At 33.3% G+C, this 18,900-nt stretch overlaps 2 protein-coding genes across 3 annotated transcripts; one reads left to right on the top strand and one right to left on the bottom strand.

Annotated features, from left to right (window-relative positions):
• Positions 1-1,464: 1,464 nt before the first annotated feature.
• On the bottom strand, positions 1,465-9,845 carry LOC105334359 (vang-like protein 2). The gene is made up of 5 exons (XM_011437780.4): positions 9,704-9,845; positions 6,704-7,015; positions 5,607-6,432; positions 5,243-5,352; positions 1,465-1,988 (listed from the first exon to the last, which is right to left on the bottom strand). Exons 2-5 carry the CDS (start codon positions 6,993-6,995, stop codon positions 1,558-1,560), a joined length of 1,659 nt encoding a protein of 552 aa, XP_011436082.1. The 5' UTR covers positions 6,996-7,015; positions 9,704-9,845; the 3' UTR covers positions 1,465-1,557.
• Positions 9,846-10,023: 178 nt separating this feature from the next.
• On the top strand, positions 10,024-17,901 carry LOC105334360 (phytanoyl-CoA dioxygenase domain-containing protein 1). Of its 2 annotated transcripts, none has more exons than XM_034448177.2 (11): positions 10,024-10,162; positions 10,397-10,504; positions 11,835-11,972; positions 12,195-12,341; positions 13,153-13,256; positions 14,073-14,124; positions 14,721-14,788; positions 15,227-15,293; positions 16,013-16,125; positions 16,281-16,380; positions 17,374-17,901. In XM_034448177.2, exons 2-11 carry the CDS (start codon positions 10,412-10,414, stop codon positions 17,431-17,433), a joined length of 942 nt encoding a protein of 313 aa, XP_034304068.2. In that variant the 5' UTR covers positions 10,024-10,162; positions 10,397-10,411; the 3' UTR covers positions 17,434-17,901. The 2 variants fall into 2 exon arrangements, with proteins under 2 accessions (XP_034304068.2, XP_034304067.2); XM_034448176.2 differs by having other exon boundaries at positions 10,043-10,177.
• Positions 17,902-18,900: the final 999 nt, after the last annotated feature.

The following is an 18,900-nucleotide window of genomic DNA, read 5'->3' as shown; positions in this document are numbered from 1 at the left end:
TACACTTTGATTTGCACTAACTAATGTCACAACATACAGAAAGTTGATGAGAAATTACACATCACAAAGACATGTGGGAAAACATTTACAAAAGTAATAAATTTGTTTCCTTTTTTCACATATAAAGATTTGTCTTTCCTTGTTTTCATTGAAAGAAAACATCAAACCTGAGAAATAAAATCAGAAAATTTAATGAATATCTTTTTGTTTGAAAATAATACCGGAAGAGCATGCTTGAACAGGGATAAAAATAAAGATAAAACAATAAAAATGTTTACAAAATGTAGAATAAAAAATCAGCATCATGTGTATCCTTTTAATATTTGCCGTTAAATAACAAGTTTTATTTAATTGCTGCTAGAATCAAAAAGTCTAATACCGGGTAAATTACTTTTTCTCCTCTTGAAAAATAAATAATACAAAAATTGTACAAGTACATAATTTCAAAAAGATTTTCAGATCTGGAAGAAAAGAAAATTTAATGAACAAATTTATTAAAATGATGCACCATCGTGAAAAAATATTATTTACACACACATGCAGTCCAAAAATTGATGTACATTTTTTTACAAAACTAACTACTGGTAAATAAACTGAAAAAGACTCCTCATATATAAATTAAAAAAGTACTTTCCTTCAACAGTGGGCATGGAAGAATATCCTATTGCACTCGCATATGTACTTTAGCCATCATTGATTATACATAAATCAACTCCAAAATAGATTGTTTTAAAGCCTTTTGATACTGAAATCTAATACAAGCGTGATAACAGTTTACTTCTTTAGGGTTACAAAAAATAACCAATACTAGCAACAGGTATAGCACTAGTTGGAATGTAACAAAATCAAATCGTATTTTTGGGGAGTCTGATTAAAGTACATTTTCACACAACATTTTGAGTATAATTCTGGAAGGGCCATAACTGATAAAAAAAAATCCATACAAAACACTTAACAGCAGAATATCTTGATTATTATTTGTAGAAAAAAAATATAAAGGAACAAGTTATTAAATGATGATATGGCACCTTTAATAACTGGTGATGCATGCTTCTTTGAGATTACAAAATGAAACATTCACCCAAAGTTTGGAGTATGAAAATGAAATACTGCAATCAAATACTTTTACAAAACATATTGGTGGTCAATTGGGCATTGATGAACACTGTGTGTTCCAAACCACTGCATCCACACTCTTTTCACCTTTTCTCAGAACCACAACATTCATCATCAAATGGACTTGTACAAAGGACTTCAATGAAATTATCACAAAAACAGAAAAAATAAAATGAACTTTTAAAGCAAAAATTTAACTACTGATAATGAATATTTGTTCACAATGCCAAGTACATAGACATTTACTGCATATTCATTTGGCCCCACTTCTCTTTCAAACACATCTCTAACTCTACAGAATAATGATGAGTACAATGTACAAGGCAAAATTAACACACATTTTTTCAGGGACACAGGATATTAGCTTGGAACAAATACATGTTTTAACACTATTATACAATGACACAGGGACAAAACAACCAGATGCCACATTAATGTTGATTAAACAGAGGTTTCTGAATTCAGGCGCAACACAAACTTGTTGGTCTTTGGATTGATGACTTCCTCTGTGAGGTTGAAATGAGGCAGTCTCTTTACGGTGCATAACAATGAAATGTCATTTTGGCGCAACTGAAACATGGAATTGTGCTCCAGTTCCCGCGTAAGTAGCTGATCTGAGACGAGAATCCACTTCTCCACCTCTTTGTATTCTTTGTCGTTCATGATCACAACACCTTGTGCCAAATACCGCTCTACGAAGGCTTTTGGCGTCATGTCATGGCTTATACAACTGGCCAAGTGGTTGAGCACGGAATCCATGGTGTACCTGGGTTGTTGGCGGGTTATGCGAAGATATTTCTGTAGAGCACGTGCCATCGATGGAAATACAGCTTGAGCGGCCTCATTGGGGTCCATAGGAATGGCTGCTCCACCTGAAAATAAACATACATACTGTTAATGCAATCATCTTAATCTATATTAATAACGCACCCCTTTGACTGTGATATTTCATTTTCTCACTGACAGCGATTACTGGTTACGTATACCATACAACAATAATTATTTCCATATATAAATGCATGGATGAACAAATCTTTCAATAGGTATGACTTTGCATGTTAGAGGAGATGCAAATATTCCTGTCTGGGTCACAATAATGTTATGACGGTAAAAGTATGTTCAGAAAAATAACATCTGATGAAGTCAGACACTGAGCTAACCACATTTATCAATATCACTTAAAATGAAGATAGGAAGTCAGATAATTTTTAGGTCTTGCACACTTCTGATTTCTGACCTTTCACTTAACGTGTATTGTATTGCATTAGGGCTGAAATTTAATTCCTTTCTATTTGTAGTTTAAAAGTCTGTCTAAATAAAAGCAAGTGCTGGATGGAATTTCTTTATATCAACCCGATCAATATTTAGCATAGAAAGAGAATATAAAACTGTTAAGTGCCCATTAAGCGATCCTAGCATTTAACTTCAGGGTTATTAGAAAATTTTTGCTAGGACTGGGTGCCTTTATTTCAAGCATTAAACTTCTTTGGAATTTACCAAAAAAAAATTGACTGTAAAATTATACAAAGAAAAAAGCCCCTTATATTTGTTGATCCGACTTCTAAATTTCCCTACAATTCCTCCACACTGCTTCAATACAACCCTTCGGGATCCTTCTTCCACTTACTTATAAGCGGGAGTGTTATCACTATGAATTACCCTGATATTCTTCCTATTTGTATGTTAATTCAGCACACAAAGTGAGTACATGCAGAGAGCAGCATTGCCTAGCCCCAGGTATTCCCCCAAAACCATGCGGCACTTCTACCACACTCGCATTCTACCTGTGCCGGGGCTTCTTTGAATGTCAGACGTATCTAATTAAAACCCCATCCCTTTATGTCTTGTGTTTTACATCCAACTTCATAAAGCTCCATTGCTTTCTAGCTTTAGAGTAAAGACGTAGTGTATAATGAAGTTGAACCTTTGTGGGAGACAGCACACTGTCAGACTCCAAGGCCAGAATCAAACAGAAAGGAGGGGGAACTAATTATATCTAACCATATCAATCATTTCTCCAGCTTTATGTGGATCCTACATTGGGCTTCATTTTCATCAAAACAGGGTATGATGAATTTTCACAAGCCTGCCCTTCAACAAAAGGTCTTTGACTTTTCATGCAATATTTTTGGCCATCTTCTCATGATTCATTTTAATAATGTTAGGTAAACATGTCTCACACTCATAGCATAGCTTATAGTTATAGGAGCTATCTTGAAAAGATGTAACGTACTTAACTTAATAAAGCTGATTTTTTTTATCAACTAGTCCATCAATTGCAAGATTTTTTTTATAACCAAGTAATTTAATATAAAGTAAATATGATGATCCACCATGAAAATGTGCATGTGGGGCTTTGTTTTGGTCATAGTTTTACTTCTTTTAAACTATCAATTAAAGTATAGAAATAATAAACAAAAAAACATGGAAAATTTTAGATAAACCATGTTATATATGTTAATTTATCTGTTAATACTATGTACTGGTTTAGGGGCTATTGAATAAAATGTATAGAATTAGACACTTGTATTTCCTTGATAGAATTCCTCAGAGAGATAAAGTGTCTTAATCAGATCATAAACACTTCTAAAGGAAGTGGAATTGTCTTCAATTAAAATGAAAACAACCAAAATCAAATCATATAAACCATCTGCATATTCTGAGCATAAAGGTGCATAAACCTTGTCAAGCTAACAGGCCAACATTTGCATGACCAGCCTATCGATAACAATGAGTCATAGGCTGTTTTCTTGGAGCCCAGCTAAGCCACTCTGTTCTCCTCCTGACTCCTATTTGCTCTATCACTGAATCTTGTTGTCATAGACAACAGTTGGGCCCTTGTGATGCCTGTACACGACCTTTTATTTTTAATCTTCTAAAACACCAAGGCACGAAGGAAACAAAATCCCAGGATGCTAATGAGTCTTATGTTTTTTTGTGTCTCTTTTTTATTCTATGGCAATATCAGGTCTACCGCAAAGATGCTAATGCACAGAGCAGCAAATATCAATCCATGCTGTCAGAACAGGCAGGGTCTGCATTTAGCTTTCATTATTGATGGCAATATGGTGATGCTTTATATGTGTTTTGTTTTTATAACTCTAAACCACATAACAATACTGCCCCTAATTTAACGTTCTATTGCAATAATTTAAAGAATGTACACTGTTAAGTTAACTCTATTCTTATTTTAAGTGTCATTTTCAATCTGGCTGTGACCAGTACAAGGGATTCCTTTCTTTATCAAGGACTGCCTTTCCTGTTTGACCCTAATTACCACTTGACTGGACACACCACTTGTGCAAGTTCTACCCCTCCATCAAAAGAAATACAGAGAGATTTAGATGTCACTTCCTGTGAATCAGCACATCATCAGGTTTCTCCTTGTAAATCTTACTTATCTGACCATAAACCTTCCTGTCCTTCAACCCAAAACACTGACCACAGTAACACAAATGTTTACCATGATTGTGTTGAATCCCCTCAGCACAGTGTTGAGCATATCTTTAGTAAGTTAAAGAAATAAGACTGTGCTGTTGATATTCCATACAGAAGCTGGTGTGCACAAGCATTCATTCAATACCTGTATTGACACGATTTAGCAATCTTCAATTTATTTTATCGAACAATTCACACTTGCAAGTGTGTGAGATTTAAAAGTTTTTATCATCTTTTTGCCCCAATGCCAGCATTTAAATCAATGTGTTCAGTTAGCAAAATTAAGAGTATCGGTACATAGACGTATTTATTTGCAATGAATTAATGAAGCAATTTTTGTATCCTTCTGTTTGCATATTCTGTAGACATTGTTCATGATTATATATTAAGTCTTAGTCCATATAAACATGATAAAAGATAACAGATTTAGGACACCACCAGAGCCAAAAAGTACATTAACTTCCCTTCAAGTCATATTTTGATAAACTAACATATATATCAATCTTATTATTATGAATAGCAATTACTTTCCTAGAGTGCTTTTACCCCATTTAGCATCAGCAGAGTTTAGAGCAGAGGGCAATTTAGTACTACCCATTACCTACTTTACAGTCCAAACCAATCTGTTTCCGATTGGCTTGAGTTTCAAAATATTACAAGTACTTAACAACAGGCTTATTGTAAATACCTGCTTCCTCCTGCATACGCTTGATGTGGGTAAACGCCTCCTCTGCTGCCACTATCAGACGAGCCCTTCGCTTTCGTACTCGTCTGCTATACTCCTCTTCTTCATGAAATCTGCAAATACCAGAGAATTCAATCCCATTAATCTGTGTTTAGAATTTTACTGAAATTTCATGATTTTTTCAAAGATACTTAGCCATAACATTCAATTACCGGTACTGACATAACAAAATAGTTCTGCTATAAAAGTGCACTATGATTTTACAGGTACCTCTGTCAATTCATTTCAGCAATAAATGCCGGGTTTTTTTACTTATTTTTTCAGTACATGACTATGTACATGTAATAACAAAATTAACAAATCCCACCTGTCATTATGACTTGCGTCCCTCCTTCGAGCTGCTGCAGCAAATATTGCCCTGGATCGACTCTGTACATTCTGTGAGTTATTTCCATCTATATCATAGAACTTGATTCCTGACATTTTGATCGGCTTTTTGTAGGCGTTTTCTAAGTATGGATTGTAGACAATGAAGTCCCTGTAGTATTGCTCCAGAATCCAAGCCGCTGCCCTCTGAATACTAAGAGCACCGATGCTGTAACACTTGGACTCTCCGTCAGGAGAGCGGACAACTTTGACAACAAACATAGGCTGCAACTGACGAATTTCTAGCAGAATGACTGCAATGTAATGGATGAATAAAAGTGCATCGACAAACGACACAGCGAACTGAACAATCTCTTTATACTCTGTCATGGACTGAGATGTTGGAGTCCTGGCAGAGGTTTGTTCCTTGATGATTCTGACACCATAGAAAAGCCAGAAGGCAAAAGTCAGGACAAACACGAGAAATAAAACTACTGCTCGGAAAAGAAACACACGAGGCATGGTGGCTTTGGGTTGCCTGAAAAACAAGGCAAATGTTCCCATTGCCAAAATTAAAAGTTTGAAAGCAAAGCTAATGAGAAGTCCTTCACAGTCTGGTTTACAGGGACCAGAATCCCAGTCATTGATACCAAGTTTTGGTAAAATCACCATAGCTATTGGTGAAAGGAAAGCTATCACAGACAAGATACTGGCTAGTGTGGTGCCAACATATCGTGCACATCCAATTCCAATCGTTTCTTCAAAGCTTTCCTTGCCAAACTTTCCCCTCATGTCCTCCATGGAAAATCCTGTTTCACTTGTATTACCTAGAGAAAACAAATCATGTTATTAATTCTTTGATTTTTTTTGTTTAATTAGTTCATTTATGATAGAAGAAATTTTGGGTTGCTGTTGTTTTCTCATAAAACATCTTCAAATATTTACTAAACCTGTACAGTTTCAACTCACTGATTTATGGTTAAATGCATTTGTAAAAAATTTTATGCATTATTACATTATGTGATTTCAGGAAGGTCCTTTTTAACAAGAAAAACTGTTAAATTTGATAAAGTAAATTTCCAATGGAATAAATCCTACCTGTAATAGCTGTGGTATTGTCTCCCCAGTTGTCGTCCTGGGGGATGACCTGTACCTCTATTCTCTCCTCTCCCATCATCCTGTCCTCAGCATCCGACATGTTGCCTGGAGTTTTGATGGTCACGGAACGCTCATCCATGCTCCGTTCCACAGGGCGGTGACCTCCATGGTCAGAGCTGGTGCCACGATGGCGACTTCCGTGATGTCGGTGATGATGGTGGCTACCATGACTACGGCGCGACCTTTCTGACCTGTCACTCCTCCCTGAACGAACTGATTCTGCTCCATCCATTTTGATTGAAATTTTAGTTCCTGAAAGATTTCATACAAATATACTAGCATACACCTCCTTGCCAAAGTCAATAAAGTAAATTTAAACAATGAAGTGTGTCAAGCCTGTAGCTGCACTGTTGGAATTTTTTTCTAGGGATGATGAGAATACAGTATACCATTCATCACACACTTTTCAACAGGTTCAAGAAATATAATCAACATTGAAAATAAATATTTTGGTAAATGATTTACACATGGGGTATAATGCATAATAACATTTTTCCCCTCGGAATATTTTTCTTTTTCCAAACTCTCTTTGTCTGCACAAAAAGCTTGCAGATTTTTTATATTTCCCTCGGTGAATATGCACTGACTATACAACATAACCGTATTAACTGTTGTTACATCCCAGCATGCATGATACCTTAATAGCTTTTTCAACATCTAAAGAGCATACCGACTTCTTGTACTTCCCTAAACTTAAACACATTTGATTGAGGGTGTGAAATGACTAACTACAAACATCAGTATGCCGGTAATCTTATCAACACAGTCGTTTGAAGTATATGGGAGACATTCATTCTATAACTGAAAGTCAGTAATCTTATTAAAAATCACAAGATTAAGCTTAAACCTCATTGTTAGATTATGTTACCTGTATGTAATGCAATAATTTTACAGGTGTGAAGGGAATTAGTGGTATCTTGACAAATCTTGACACAGAAAATCAAAATCTGAACTTTACAAGAACGTGGAATCAAAACAGTCAAAACCATTACAATCTTTTAAAATTTGGCAAGCTCTTCAGTCTTGACAAATTCTAATCAACTTCTCCACTACTTTGAACATGAAAAAAATAATATATAAAGAATCTTTGTTTTATACAAGGCCCTTGTAAGGGGATTCTAATGGCTTTTTGATGTGTGAATTCAAGCAGGTGCTTCAGAATTTATCTTATGCTGTATTAAAATTGTATAATTAATGAGATGAAATTTAATATGCATAAATCCATTTAATAGAAATCTCACATGATAAATTGTTCCAATTTGGAACAAAACAAAGCAGTTAACCCATTGTACATTTACATCAATAAAACCCAAGGGACTTTTAAAAGATGTGTTCCAAGTAAGTCAGCTGTTCTTAAATGTGCCTTAAAATATTTCATGTAAACAAGGGCATGTTCCTCATGCTTCATTTGTAGCAGATAGAGCTACAATGCATAGAATGTGTGATTGGAATTCTAAGTAATAGAGAGCTGAACTCAGGAAAATGAAAACTTGTTTATCTTGTATACTGTAGAAGCAGAAATATTCGTTGAGGATTTAATTTCGTTATTTTCGTTGGCAGTAGAAGTCAACAAAATTAAATCCATGACGAATTTTTATCCAAAGAAAAAATGAATACAAAGATATTACAATATGACGAAATTAAATGGCAACGGAATTCTATTTGGTTAAAAAACAACGAAATTTTGACCCAACAGAAATATGTGCTTCTACAGCATATATCCTCACATCCTTCATATACTGTGGAATCGTTTAAATTTGTGGGGGCCAATTATCGTGGATTCCTAGCCTAAAATTTAACAGGTTTGTGGGGACGTAATTTCGAGTATTCTCTTAACCAATATAAGAAGATATGACTTTAAAACCATAAGTTATTAATTTGGGAAAGATCTTAATTTGTGGATAAGAGGTACCCATGAATTCCATGAAAATTGAGCCACCACAAAATGTAATGATTCCACAGTATTAAAACAGTCAGTCTGAGTCTACCATGGTTCTTTTTACACAAGCTTCTATGATAACAAATTAAAAATACTTGTGGTCACTGTGAAGAAGTGTTCACCTTCATACATTTTTATTCTAGTAAGTTCTTTGTTAGAAAATATTAAGTCTGTTATTTTTAGAATCATATCCTCTCTCCTCTTTTGGCATAATCAAACCTTGCAAACAACGTACGGTACAGAATAAATTAATGTAGTGACCATAATTATAGAGAAGTGATTGTAGTTTTGACTTAAAGTGAATGCACTCTGAATTTGTATCTTAAAGAGGGTATAATATCCCAAACACACTACATGTATTCTAATTTTCTGATATCCTGCAAAATAATCTTGTTGTCATAGTTGAGAACTGTAGCTATGTACATGTTATGTACAAAGTCAACAATTTATTTTATTAAAAAAAAAAATAATTATAAAAAATAACAAATTTTGTTTTTAAAAAGTGTAAAAGAGCAAATAGATCATTTATGCCTGTTTTGCTCCCTTTATCTTGCACATCACTGATCTAAATTTATATGGACAAAATAAATGTTTCATTAATTTAGGCTAATTACCTAAATGAGATAAGAAAATACATTATGTTTTTCTTTCCTTTTACATCAGTACATCGCGGGGATTACAAATATTGACGTAATTTTCAAGAAATTACATTTACAATTAATGTACAGGTACGTACAAAATATTCAGATACAATCAATTACTACCGGTATGTGTAACGAACAACCATAGTATTTTACAAAGATGGAGTTACAAAACTGCACTGATACTGTGCTTAGCCTGACACGGGTGTTAACTTACAAATGAACTGCTACATATATTCTGAATTCAATACTATAGAGAAACTTTACGTGATTCACAATATTCAAGTTACATTCAAATCTCACAACAAAGCATTAGTCAAATCCCCGCTCAGTTCGCACTCTCTCGTGTATTTTTCTTACCTTAAGTTTATGATCACCTTATTTTCAAAATCTGCAAAGGAGATTCTTCATGTTTCGGTTTTACACACGATAAAATATCCCATCATTGTCTGCCTATCTCTCAACCACCATTTTTAATTTCTCCGACAAGCTTGGTCTTCGGTAAGTTTCGGGCGCGTTTATTGGCACTTTGAAGAAGAATCCCGAGTAGTTATGTTTTACGCCCTCTGAATAATTTTGAATGTTTTGAATTCAAATAGAGATATAAAGTCGAACAGTTTTCAGATTTCCTCTAAATTGTTAAGCATTTCAATCTGAAACAAAAATACATATATTCGATACAAAGACATCAAAATCTAGAATCAAAGAACACGGTTTTTACAGCTTGGGGCGGTAATCACAACAGCTGTAAAAATCACATCAAAGCGGAATAACTCTAAACAATCACACCTGGCGAGAAGAGCCGCAGGACTCAGAGAGGTAAAGGTGTCAAAGGTAGTTTATGATTGGATTTAATTATGTGGTGGTATTTTAATGACTGCATCAAAAGCTTGTTAATTTCCCTGTCAAAGTTTACCAAGACGTTTACTCAGTAGGTCGTAAATAATGTCTGAAGTTCAGTTTCTAAAAAGTTTTTGTAGACTCAAATGTTATAGATTTAACTATTTTAAATATATTTGAATGATTTATCGTAAATTTTAAATGTAATTTTAGATATATTCAGAATACATGGCACCCCCAGCACCAGTTGAGTTCAAACCTGGCGTTCCGGACTACAGTTCAGTCCATGAACCTCTAGGGGAATTGTTTGATCCAATAACAGTGAGCAAAATTAAAATTGTGTTCCCTAACGTAGACACAGAGATATATTCTTTGTTCATAAAGTGACAGATTAATTTGGAATTTTCTGAAGCAGCTAGAAGTTTCAGTGTACTACTGAAAATTTGACATAGTTTATACAGTTATACGGTCATCTTAAAATATACCTTAAAATTACCATTGAGATTTATAATTATATACATGTATGCATGTCAGCACCCAAGCCATTAAATACGGTTTATTTTATCTTCTTAGATTTATTCTGGGCCTATTTTCAGTATGTGCATTTTAATTTTTTTTCCCAATTATATTAATATATATTTTAAAAAAGACAAGGTAAAGGGATATAAAGGTCCTCAGACTCTGACCTGTATAGATAAAAAAAATATCTCTAAAGCACAGCACATTCTACTACCTTTGGTTTATCACAGTGGTAATGCACTTTATTAAACTCTTCTAGTCAAAACTATTTTTGACACAGCCCCTTGCTTTAATGACATTGGCCTAGATTTGGTAGATTTATCTGTATTTTGTACTGCATGCACAGTGATATATATCGTTAATCCACTTTTGCCTGTAAAGGGTTTTGTTGAGTACTGGTATTTGAGAAATTAAAATTTATTTTAAAAGTATTAATACAACAGTGTGTAGATAATTAGACAGCAAATTAAAAGTTCATCCTGATGACCATATAGGCATAAAACATAGGGGTTACTTATGAAAGAATGTCTCCAAAACTTCAAACCTTTAATGTTAAAGCTACATTATTCAGTACATGTATCTATAACTTCCAATCAACAGTATACAGTTGTTGACTGGGGTCAAGGGCAACAGTTGATATGTCAGACCGGCTCGCAACCTGTTGCCCAAAGCCGAACATCCGACAGATCAACTGTTGCCCTCGACCCCAGTCAACAACTGTATATTGTTATGCCCTTTCTAATCAATAACACGTTTTTGCAGAATGTGATGTCACCGGTCAACAGTCTTTTTTAACAGCCGATTTTAACAGTTCCAATCTAACAGTTCCAGTCCAACAGTCAAAATGCTTGACCTTTTTTTTCATATAGAGTTATTTACAATTCTAAATATACATGTAGCTTTTCATTTTAAAAGAACATTAACATCATTACAACTGCTTTTTGTTCATACTATTCACAACTTTCTGCATGTCATAATAACATGTAGCTATATGAAAAAAAAAAATTAAAATACTAGTACAAAAAAATTAATTTAAGATATCTTGGTCTTGTTACTATCATTTGAATTCACTTCTTGCCCTAGTTATCAGAATACATGTATTATGTCTAATTGCACCATATAATATTTACAGAGTCCAGGAGACTGGAAGAAGTATCTGCTTAGTGAGGAAAAGGTCGAACAGTTTTGGAAAGATGGGTTTTTACTGAATGTTCCACTACTAAGTCCAGAACAATGTGATAGAATCTTGGAAGACTACAAGATATTTATGGTGATTCCATTACCAATCTATTGTTTTAAAGGGGAGACAACTTGTCTACTCTGCAGATATTAGTCAATTTATTAATGTACAGAACAATTTGATGGATGAACTACACAATATAAATTTTAGAACCTCCGTAATATCTAGCCATATTAAACAGTTTAGTTTATAGAGAGTCATTACACAATGTTACGTAGACAAGTATTCATCAATATTCATGTTTACATGCAGGGAGAAATAACTCATCCAGGAATGGACATGATGTATGAATACCATAGCAACCAGAGTGGTGATCCCAACAATGTTCTGATCCATGGCCTTGGACATTGGAGACTGACAAAGCTCTTCCATGATCTTGTCTTTCTCCCTCAAGCTGTGGTGGGTAAAACTGATTTTTTGAAATGTTTACATTTATATATTTTTTTAATTAATATATTAATATCAATTATAATATAAAAATATTGAGTGTTTTTGAGATATGAAAGTCAAATTAAAAAAAGAACCCAAACAATATTTTCATTTCGTGAAATATGCTGAATATGTTCTGAAAATGTTTATTTATTAAAATGAATTATTACATCAATATTGAGAAATCATATACTATACTCTGTCCCGAGTTTTTGCTTCTACCACTTTTCACTTGATATTTCGATAATAATTAATACCTTTGTGCTCAAACTAGGTTCATCCACTAATATGAAAAATGTCCAGATTATCTGTTTTGAAATGCCCCCTCTACCGCTTCAGGTTTCAATACACATCCAAAAATAGAAAGTCTACAGGGATTTTGCATTGCATCAGCCATTAATAAGCCCGGATGATAACGTTGAAAAATTGCGCGAGGTGTCTCGAGCACTTTCGAATGGAGAAAAGATGTAAACATTTCCCATTATAAATCTCCGTAAGAAATTTGTTTTCCTTCCTGTAAACTTTTATGAGTGAAAAGGGATAATTAATCAATGAAGATATCTTGGATATTTTCCATTTCATCGATTTCAATTGTACTTCTTTCACAGGTATGTGTATTTTTATTAAAAATTATGAAAAAGTGATAGAAGCAATAACTTGGGACAGTCTATAGATACATGTAATTACGTACATGCAGTTTGAAAACCCACAGTAATAAGTAGATGACTACAGACCTCTATTTAGTAAAAAATGAGTGATACATGATAATTTTCATGACCAGGTTCCATCTTCACAATTACTTGTGAAGGGTAAGAGCCTTCCTGTGAGATTTTGGCATGATCAGTTGTTTGCCAAACCACCTCACCATGGTGGCTGTGTGGCATGGTAAGAGAGCTAGCTAGCAGCTTACTCCCCAACCTAGCCAAAAGGACAAAGCTTGTGCGAGAAGGCTGTCAAACATATTAACTATCTATGCACAAACTCTGGTACCCTAGCAAGCAATTTGTCAGCCGGTACAGCCTTTTACATGTACAAGAATGCATGTTTTGAATTATTGTTTTCTACATTTATGTAATATGTAAAATTACTAGAATGAAGGATGATGAGAACAAATGACAAATTCAGATATGTAAAGATATCACAAGTTTTTTTGTATGTTAAGCTACAGGTACAGTTGTTTTTATGATTAAAATTAACCTAAATAGTTTAATAAAAATTTTATCATTAAGCATTTTGAATAAGATATTTTAAATTAGAACTTATTCTGACTGGTAATCCAAAAATATGGAACGCTGATTATATTGATTGCGTGTTGTCTATTGCAATAATGTACATAAATTTAGTATCTGTCTTTGTGAGCATTGCTGCTGTGTATTATTAATCTTTCAGCTGAACACTTGGCAATATTTTTCAATTAACATGTTTTATTAGTCTAGGAGTGTATACTGGTTCAGATATACTAGTTGTAATAAATGTCACAGCTTTCTCCTTCATTCTATATCCCTGTTGATTTAAAAATTTAACTAAAAATCAAATCTGCTATTATCTATTAAATAGACAGAACCCTTTGTGTATTATTTTGATAAAAACCAATAAATTTTTTTTATAAAAGAAATACTCTCATTATTTCAATATTATAAACCTTTTTACATGGTATAAATGATGGAAAGATAAACTGGTTTTATTGCTGCCATATTTCAGGCATCAGGACTACTCCTACTGGACAAGGACGCAACCCGTGCAGCACATCACGGTAAGTGTCCTCACCCTCAACTGTGTTATGGTAGATTGGGCCATGGATATATCATTCACTTGTAGGCCTGTTCAGCAAAGCAGGTCCTTGCCGTGATCATTTACATTACGGGTGTAGGGAATTTCGGCAAGCACTTTCTAACCCCCACTCTGTTGAACAGGCCTACAGATAACTTGATCAGTTTAATAAAAAACAACTAATGACACATGTAATATTTATTAATTTTCAATTTCGGCCACATTCTTTCCTCTTTTTCCCCTTTCTTTCTTTTATGTTGGATATAACATTTAGATTAAAAGTTACAGTACATCCCTGATTTAGAATTGTGTTCTGACCTATCAGTAGTCTAGTCCAAGGGTTTGTTTAAATTATTTTCGTTGAATGGTTTGACCAGACCTGAATTGAAGTTTTAAATTGCGTTTGTCCTTTTATGGAGAAATCAATTCAATTTGCAAGATGTTATTGTTGGAAACATACACATGTAAACAACTGCATTTAATTTCATCTTCAAAGTTCATAAAAACAATAGAATAACAATAATTATAATTATGATAAGGCATTTTACAATAACAATACAATTTCATCGTAAACTTCAGATACACATTGCCTTGGAAGACCAGACAAAAGAAAACGGTACCCTGTACTATATTCCAGGCTCCCATAGGTAAAGTTACACATATTAACACATTTACAAGGTAAAAAGTGCTCTTGTTGGCTTATGCTAGTGCAGAGTCTATCAGTTTACATTAACAGAAATGATAAATGGCTAGCAGATAACTGAACAGATCAGTAAAGTGAATAGTACCGTGTGTAATGCCCAAAAAACTACATTAGATTAATATGAAATGGCAAGTTTAATTAATGTTTCACCAGATACATGTATACTATTGATTGACATGTAGTTATCATTTGCAAGGAAACCCCAAGATATATACAAGTATACCAGTATAACGCTTGTGTATGATTGGTATGTCATGAATTGAATATGTGTAGTATGTTTGCAAAAAGAACTATTTTATGCCCAAAATTTTCAGCTCTTTTAAATACAAGTGTCAAGTTATTAATTTATATTGAAATGACAGATAATGAATATTTCCATCAGGTGGACAAGAGATGGAAAACCACTGCCCGTGACAGACTTCAATTTCAAGGACATGGAATCCATCATGGTTTGTAATTTTGAAAATAAGTGAATACTAGTAAAGTCTGTATTGCTGTATTCAAGAATATGATCATTGAACAATGTATTTTGTTGATCAAGTTTGGTAATACATGTATTATGACTTTACTTTAAGTAAACATACTTGGCAATGGTTTAAATATCTTTTAATGTCCTGCAAAAATTTTTATGTCAAGGTCATGTGAGTCATTCAGATGACCTACTGCTAACTGTTTCTCTGTCATTGTCTGTTTTGCACCGTGCAGTTTTACAATATTAGGATTGCCCTGACCAAAATATTTGTTTAGCATCTATAGGAAGAAGGGAACGTAAATTATGAAAATCATTGTCAATACTTTCTAGGGACAGCTAGGATATATACTTATTGAAAATTGATTCAATCTATTAATATCTTCTTTACTACTGGGCATCTAGCAGGCAAACTAAGTGCGTGGTTAGGATATAATTAAGCAAGAACACCACTACTGAAATTGTGAAATTCATGTCCATAGGGTCATTGGCTTGGGAAGGACTCTTGTGGTTAAACAGCTAATTTCAAATAGAAAGTTGGCAGTTGTTATTGAAATTTGATGGAAACCAACTTTCAAGTAAACAAAATAAAATTTAAATATATTTCAACATTACCACCCTGACAAGCACTATCTCTGTAAGGCCAATTTCTTTCAAATGAAAAAATCATTAAAATATTTCATTGATTTCACTGAACAGACAGTGTTGACAGAGGAAGAAAAGAAAGAGTTTAAACCTATACCCTCTCTGCTAAAGAAAGGAGAAGCCAGTTTTCACACTGGTATGGCAGTTCATGGTTCCTATGGAAACAAGTAAGTGTAGCTTTAACTTATAATATATATGTATATGTATAATTCATTTGATAAAGTTAGTTAAAAATCAAATTTATAATATATGTAACAGTAAATGGCTAACAAAAAGAAGGTTTAGTTCTCTAGATTTTATGATGTGATTGTTTTGAAATCAGGTCAGCTAGCCCTAGAAGATCTGCAGTCCTGAACTACTTCGCAGATGGAACAATATCCAACACAGACGAAGACCTATTAAAGGGGATCAAGATCCCCAAGGTGTGTCTCCTATACTGCAGACTTTTATTAACATGTCAAATGATTTGATTTAAGCATTTCTCATATTTACTACATGCTAATGCTCAAACACAGACTCTTACAATTCAGGTTCTCACCTTAAGGAGGCTTTTTGGTTAACAAATTAAATATCAGATCTGCGATACATTTTTAGATATGGTTTGTTAAGCTATAAAATATTATATAGTTAAGACAAATTCAGTATATTTCAGCTTTTAAATTTGACAATTTTTCAATATCTAAACAAAGCTCTTGATCTTCTTCTCAAGGAGGTCAATACAGTCTAAAAATGACCATGGCCATCCAGCCCCTTTTAAATTATCATATGTTGCATGTAGAGGGTGATTGTAGTTACATACATGTATAATACAGTCATTACGAAATATATATATTGATTTTATAGATTTAATGCATTACATTACCCAATATCAAAACACCCATAAAATCCTGTGTACCCCTGTTTTCTCTGATCAGTACACCCGTTGAGCTGTTCATAGACTAAAACAATTCATAAAATCATAATCATAAAAAATTCATCATCAGAAAGCTTAAAAGAATGTTAAGTCTTAGTATCATATAAAATTTCATGAAGATTTCCTTACATATTATCATTATCATTAAAGTAAAGATTACTATTTGGTCAAAAAATGTTCCCCCAATTTTGGGATCCAAAGGAGTGGGATGCATATTACTGATAAACACCAGTGCATATGATATTCAGCGAGATGCAATATGTTAGTTTCCAGACTGTTTTTCCTGGTAAAATCGAAGTACATATAATTATATAAAAGAAAGAGTACTTGCATTCTTTCTTCTAGAAGTAACTAACACAACTGTTGTGCTTGTGAGAATTGTAAGCTTCTTTGGTACAAGTGTTAATACATTGTACATTTCAGAGCAAATGTTTATTCCATATTATGATCTGTCCTACTTTTAATTTTATAATTCATGTAAATATTATCTCTATTTTTATAGGGTGAAAAAATGGATGGACAATTTTTCCCACTTCTGTTTGATCCAAAATGGATGGAGTGATTCCCAAATTTTAATTTAGGATCATTAAACATGATGCTTAATTAAAAACTGCAATTTTGACATACTACCGGTAGTGATGGAAAAATTCTGTTTAATTACCAGGGAGGGATTAATATGAAAAACAAGTATTTAAAAAGTGGCTTATTTTATACTATTATTTGTATGATTGTTGTATATTCCTCAAGATAATTATGTGATCAGTGTTACAGTAGTACTGGGTTATACAATATGTACATGTATTTGACTTGCAACACTTAATGTAACTCAGCTAGGCAGCCAATATGGAGAATACATGACAGAAACAATTAATTTGTATTCATTTGGAAGACAATACCATTTTATATATAAATCAGTTATTGGATATAGTTATACCTCCATTTTTTATGGACTGTATTATGGTGAATCGGTGCTTGCAATATTTTATAGTCTAGATGATCAAGTTCAATTAAAATTTTTTGTAAAGCCAAATGTTATTGTTTTGTTATGGATGTATTGATAAGTCAACATATTACCAACCATGGACATCATGCTCATATCTTTTCCATCACATTATTTTGGTCATTACCATGTAATCCATCCAAACATTCTACTGAAATTAATAATTATACTTGGTAATTCTTTGATACACGTAGAGTATTGAGCAATGTCATTACATCTTAGAACAATATAGTTTCTTACGAATAAATTTTTTTCCATTACATCTAATGAGCAGGTTCAAAAACAGAATGTGATGACAGAAACCAGATTTAATCAAATTGTACAGTGGATTATATAGGCATTGGCAGGAAATGAAAATTTTGTAAAAGTGCAATAATTTAAATACGAGAAATAAAAAAATTAGTTATTGTGGATTTTGCAGTACAATGTATAGCCTTCAAGGTGGAGAAATGTTCAAACAATACTTCAAGACCATAAGATTATCCTGAAATTTCGATGTGGCGAGAAGTTTATTCTACTGACATCTATACTATGTCCCAAGATATCCTAGATTCACATTTTGCTTAATTGTTTGATGTTTATAAATACCTCAGGCATCAAATGATGTTCCAAAGTGTGAAAAATTTCCAAGATTTCTCAGTCGAATCGCCCCTGTTAACTTATCAGGTTTCAATACAATGCTAAAAAATGTGATGTCTGCGGGGATTTTGCATTGCAGCAAGCCCGGATGATAACGTTGAAAAATTGCGCGATGTATTCCGAATGGAGAAAAGATGTAAACATTCCCCGTTATAAATCTCTGTAAGGAATCTGTTTTTTTTCCTGTGAATTTTTCCAAGTGAAAGATGATAACGTGTCAATGAAATTATCTTGGAAATTATCCCTTTCAACTATTTCAATTGCACTTCTTTCACAGGTATGTGTATTTCATTAAAAATCGTCCAAATGTGTTGCATAAATATCTTGGGACAGACTATAACTCCAAATTTCAGCTGATTGTTTCATGTAACTTTTTACAATGAGACAGTA

This window comes from Magallana gigas, chromosome 2 (assembly GCF_963853765.1).
Source record: "Magallana gigas chromosome 2, xbMagGiga1.1, whole genome shotgun sequence".
NCBI classification, from domain to species: domain Eukaryota; kingdom Metazoa; phylum Mollusca; class Bivalvia; order Ostreida; family Ostreidae; genus Magallana; species Magallana gigas.
This window is presented reverse-complemented; position numbering and strand designations above follow the sequence as displayed.

What these genes read in the sequence shown, in the direction of transcription:
- LOC105334359 (XM_011437780.4), bottom strand. Translation starts at nt 6,995, where the DNA reads ATGGATGGAGCAGAATCAGTTCGTTCAGGGAGGAGTGACAGGTCAGAA. An exon ending in GACGCAAGTCATAATGACAG is followed by an intron (nt 5,353 to 5,606) that starts GTGGGATTTGTT and finishes TGGTATTTGCAG; the next exon opens with ATTTCATGAAGAAGAGGAGT. An exon ending in GCGTATGCAGGAGGAAGCAG is followed by an intron (nt 1,989 to 5,242) that starts GTATTTACAATA and finishes GTTTATTTTCAG; the next exon opens with GTGGAGCAGCCATTCCTATG.
- LOC105334360 (XM_034448177.2), top strand. Translation starts at nt 10,412, where the DNA reads ATGGCACCCCCAGCACCAGTTGAGTTCAAACCTGGCGTTCCGGACTAC. An exon ending in AAGACTACAAGATATTTATG is followed by an intron (nt 11,973 to 12,194) that starts GTGATTCCATTA and finishes GTTTACATGCAG; the next exon opens with GGAGAAATAACTCATCCAGG. An exon ending in AGGGGATCAAGATCCCCAAG is followed by an intron (nt 16,381 to 17,373) that starts GTGTGTCTCCTA and finishes CTATTTTTATAG; the next exon opens with GGTGAAAAAATGGATGGACA.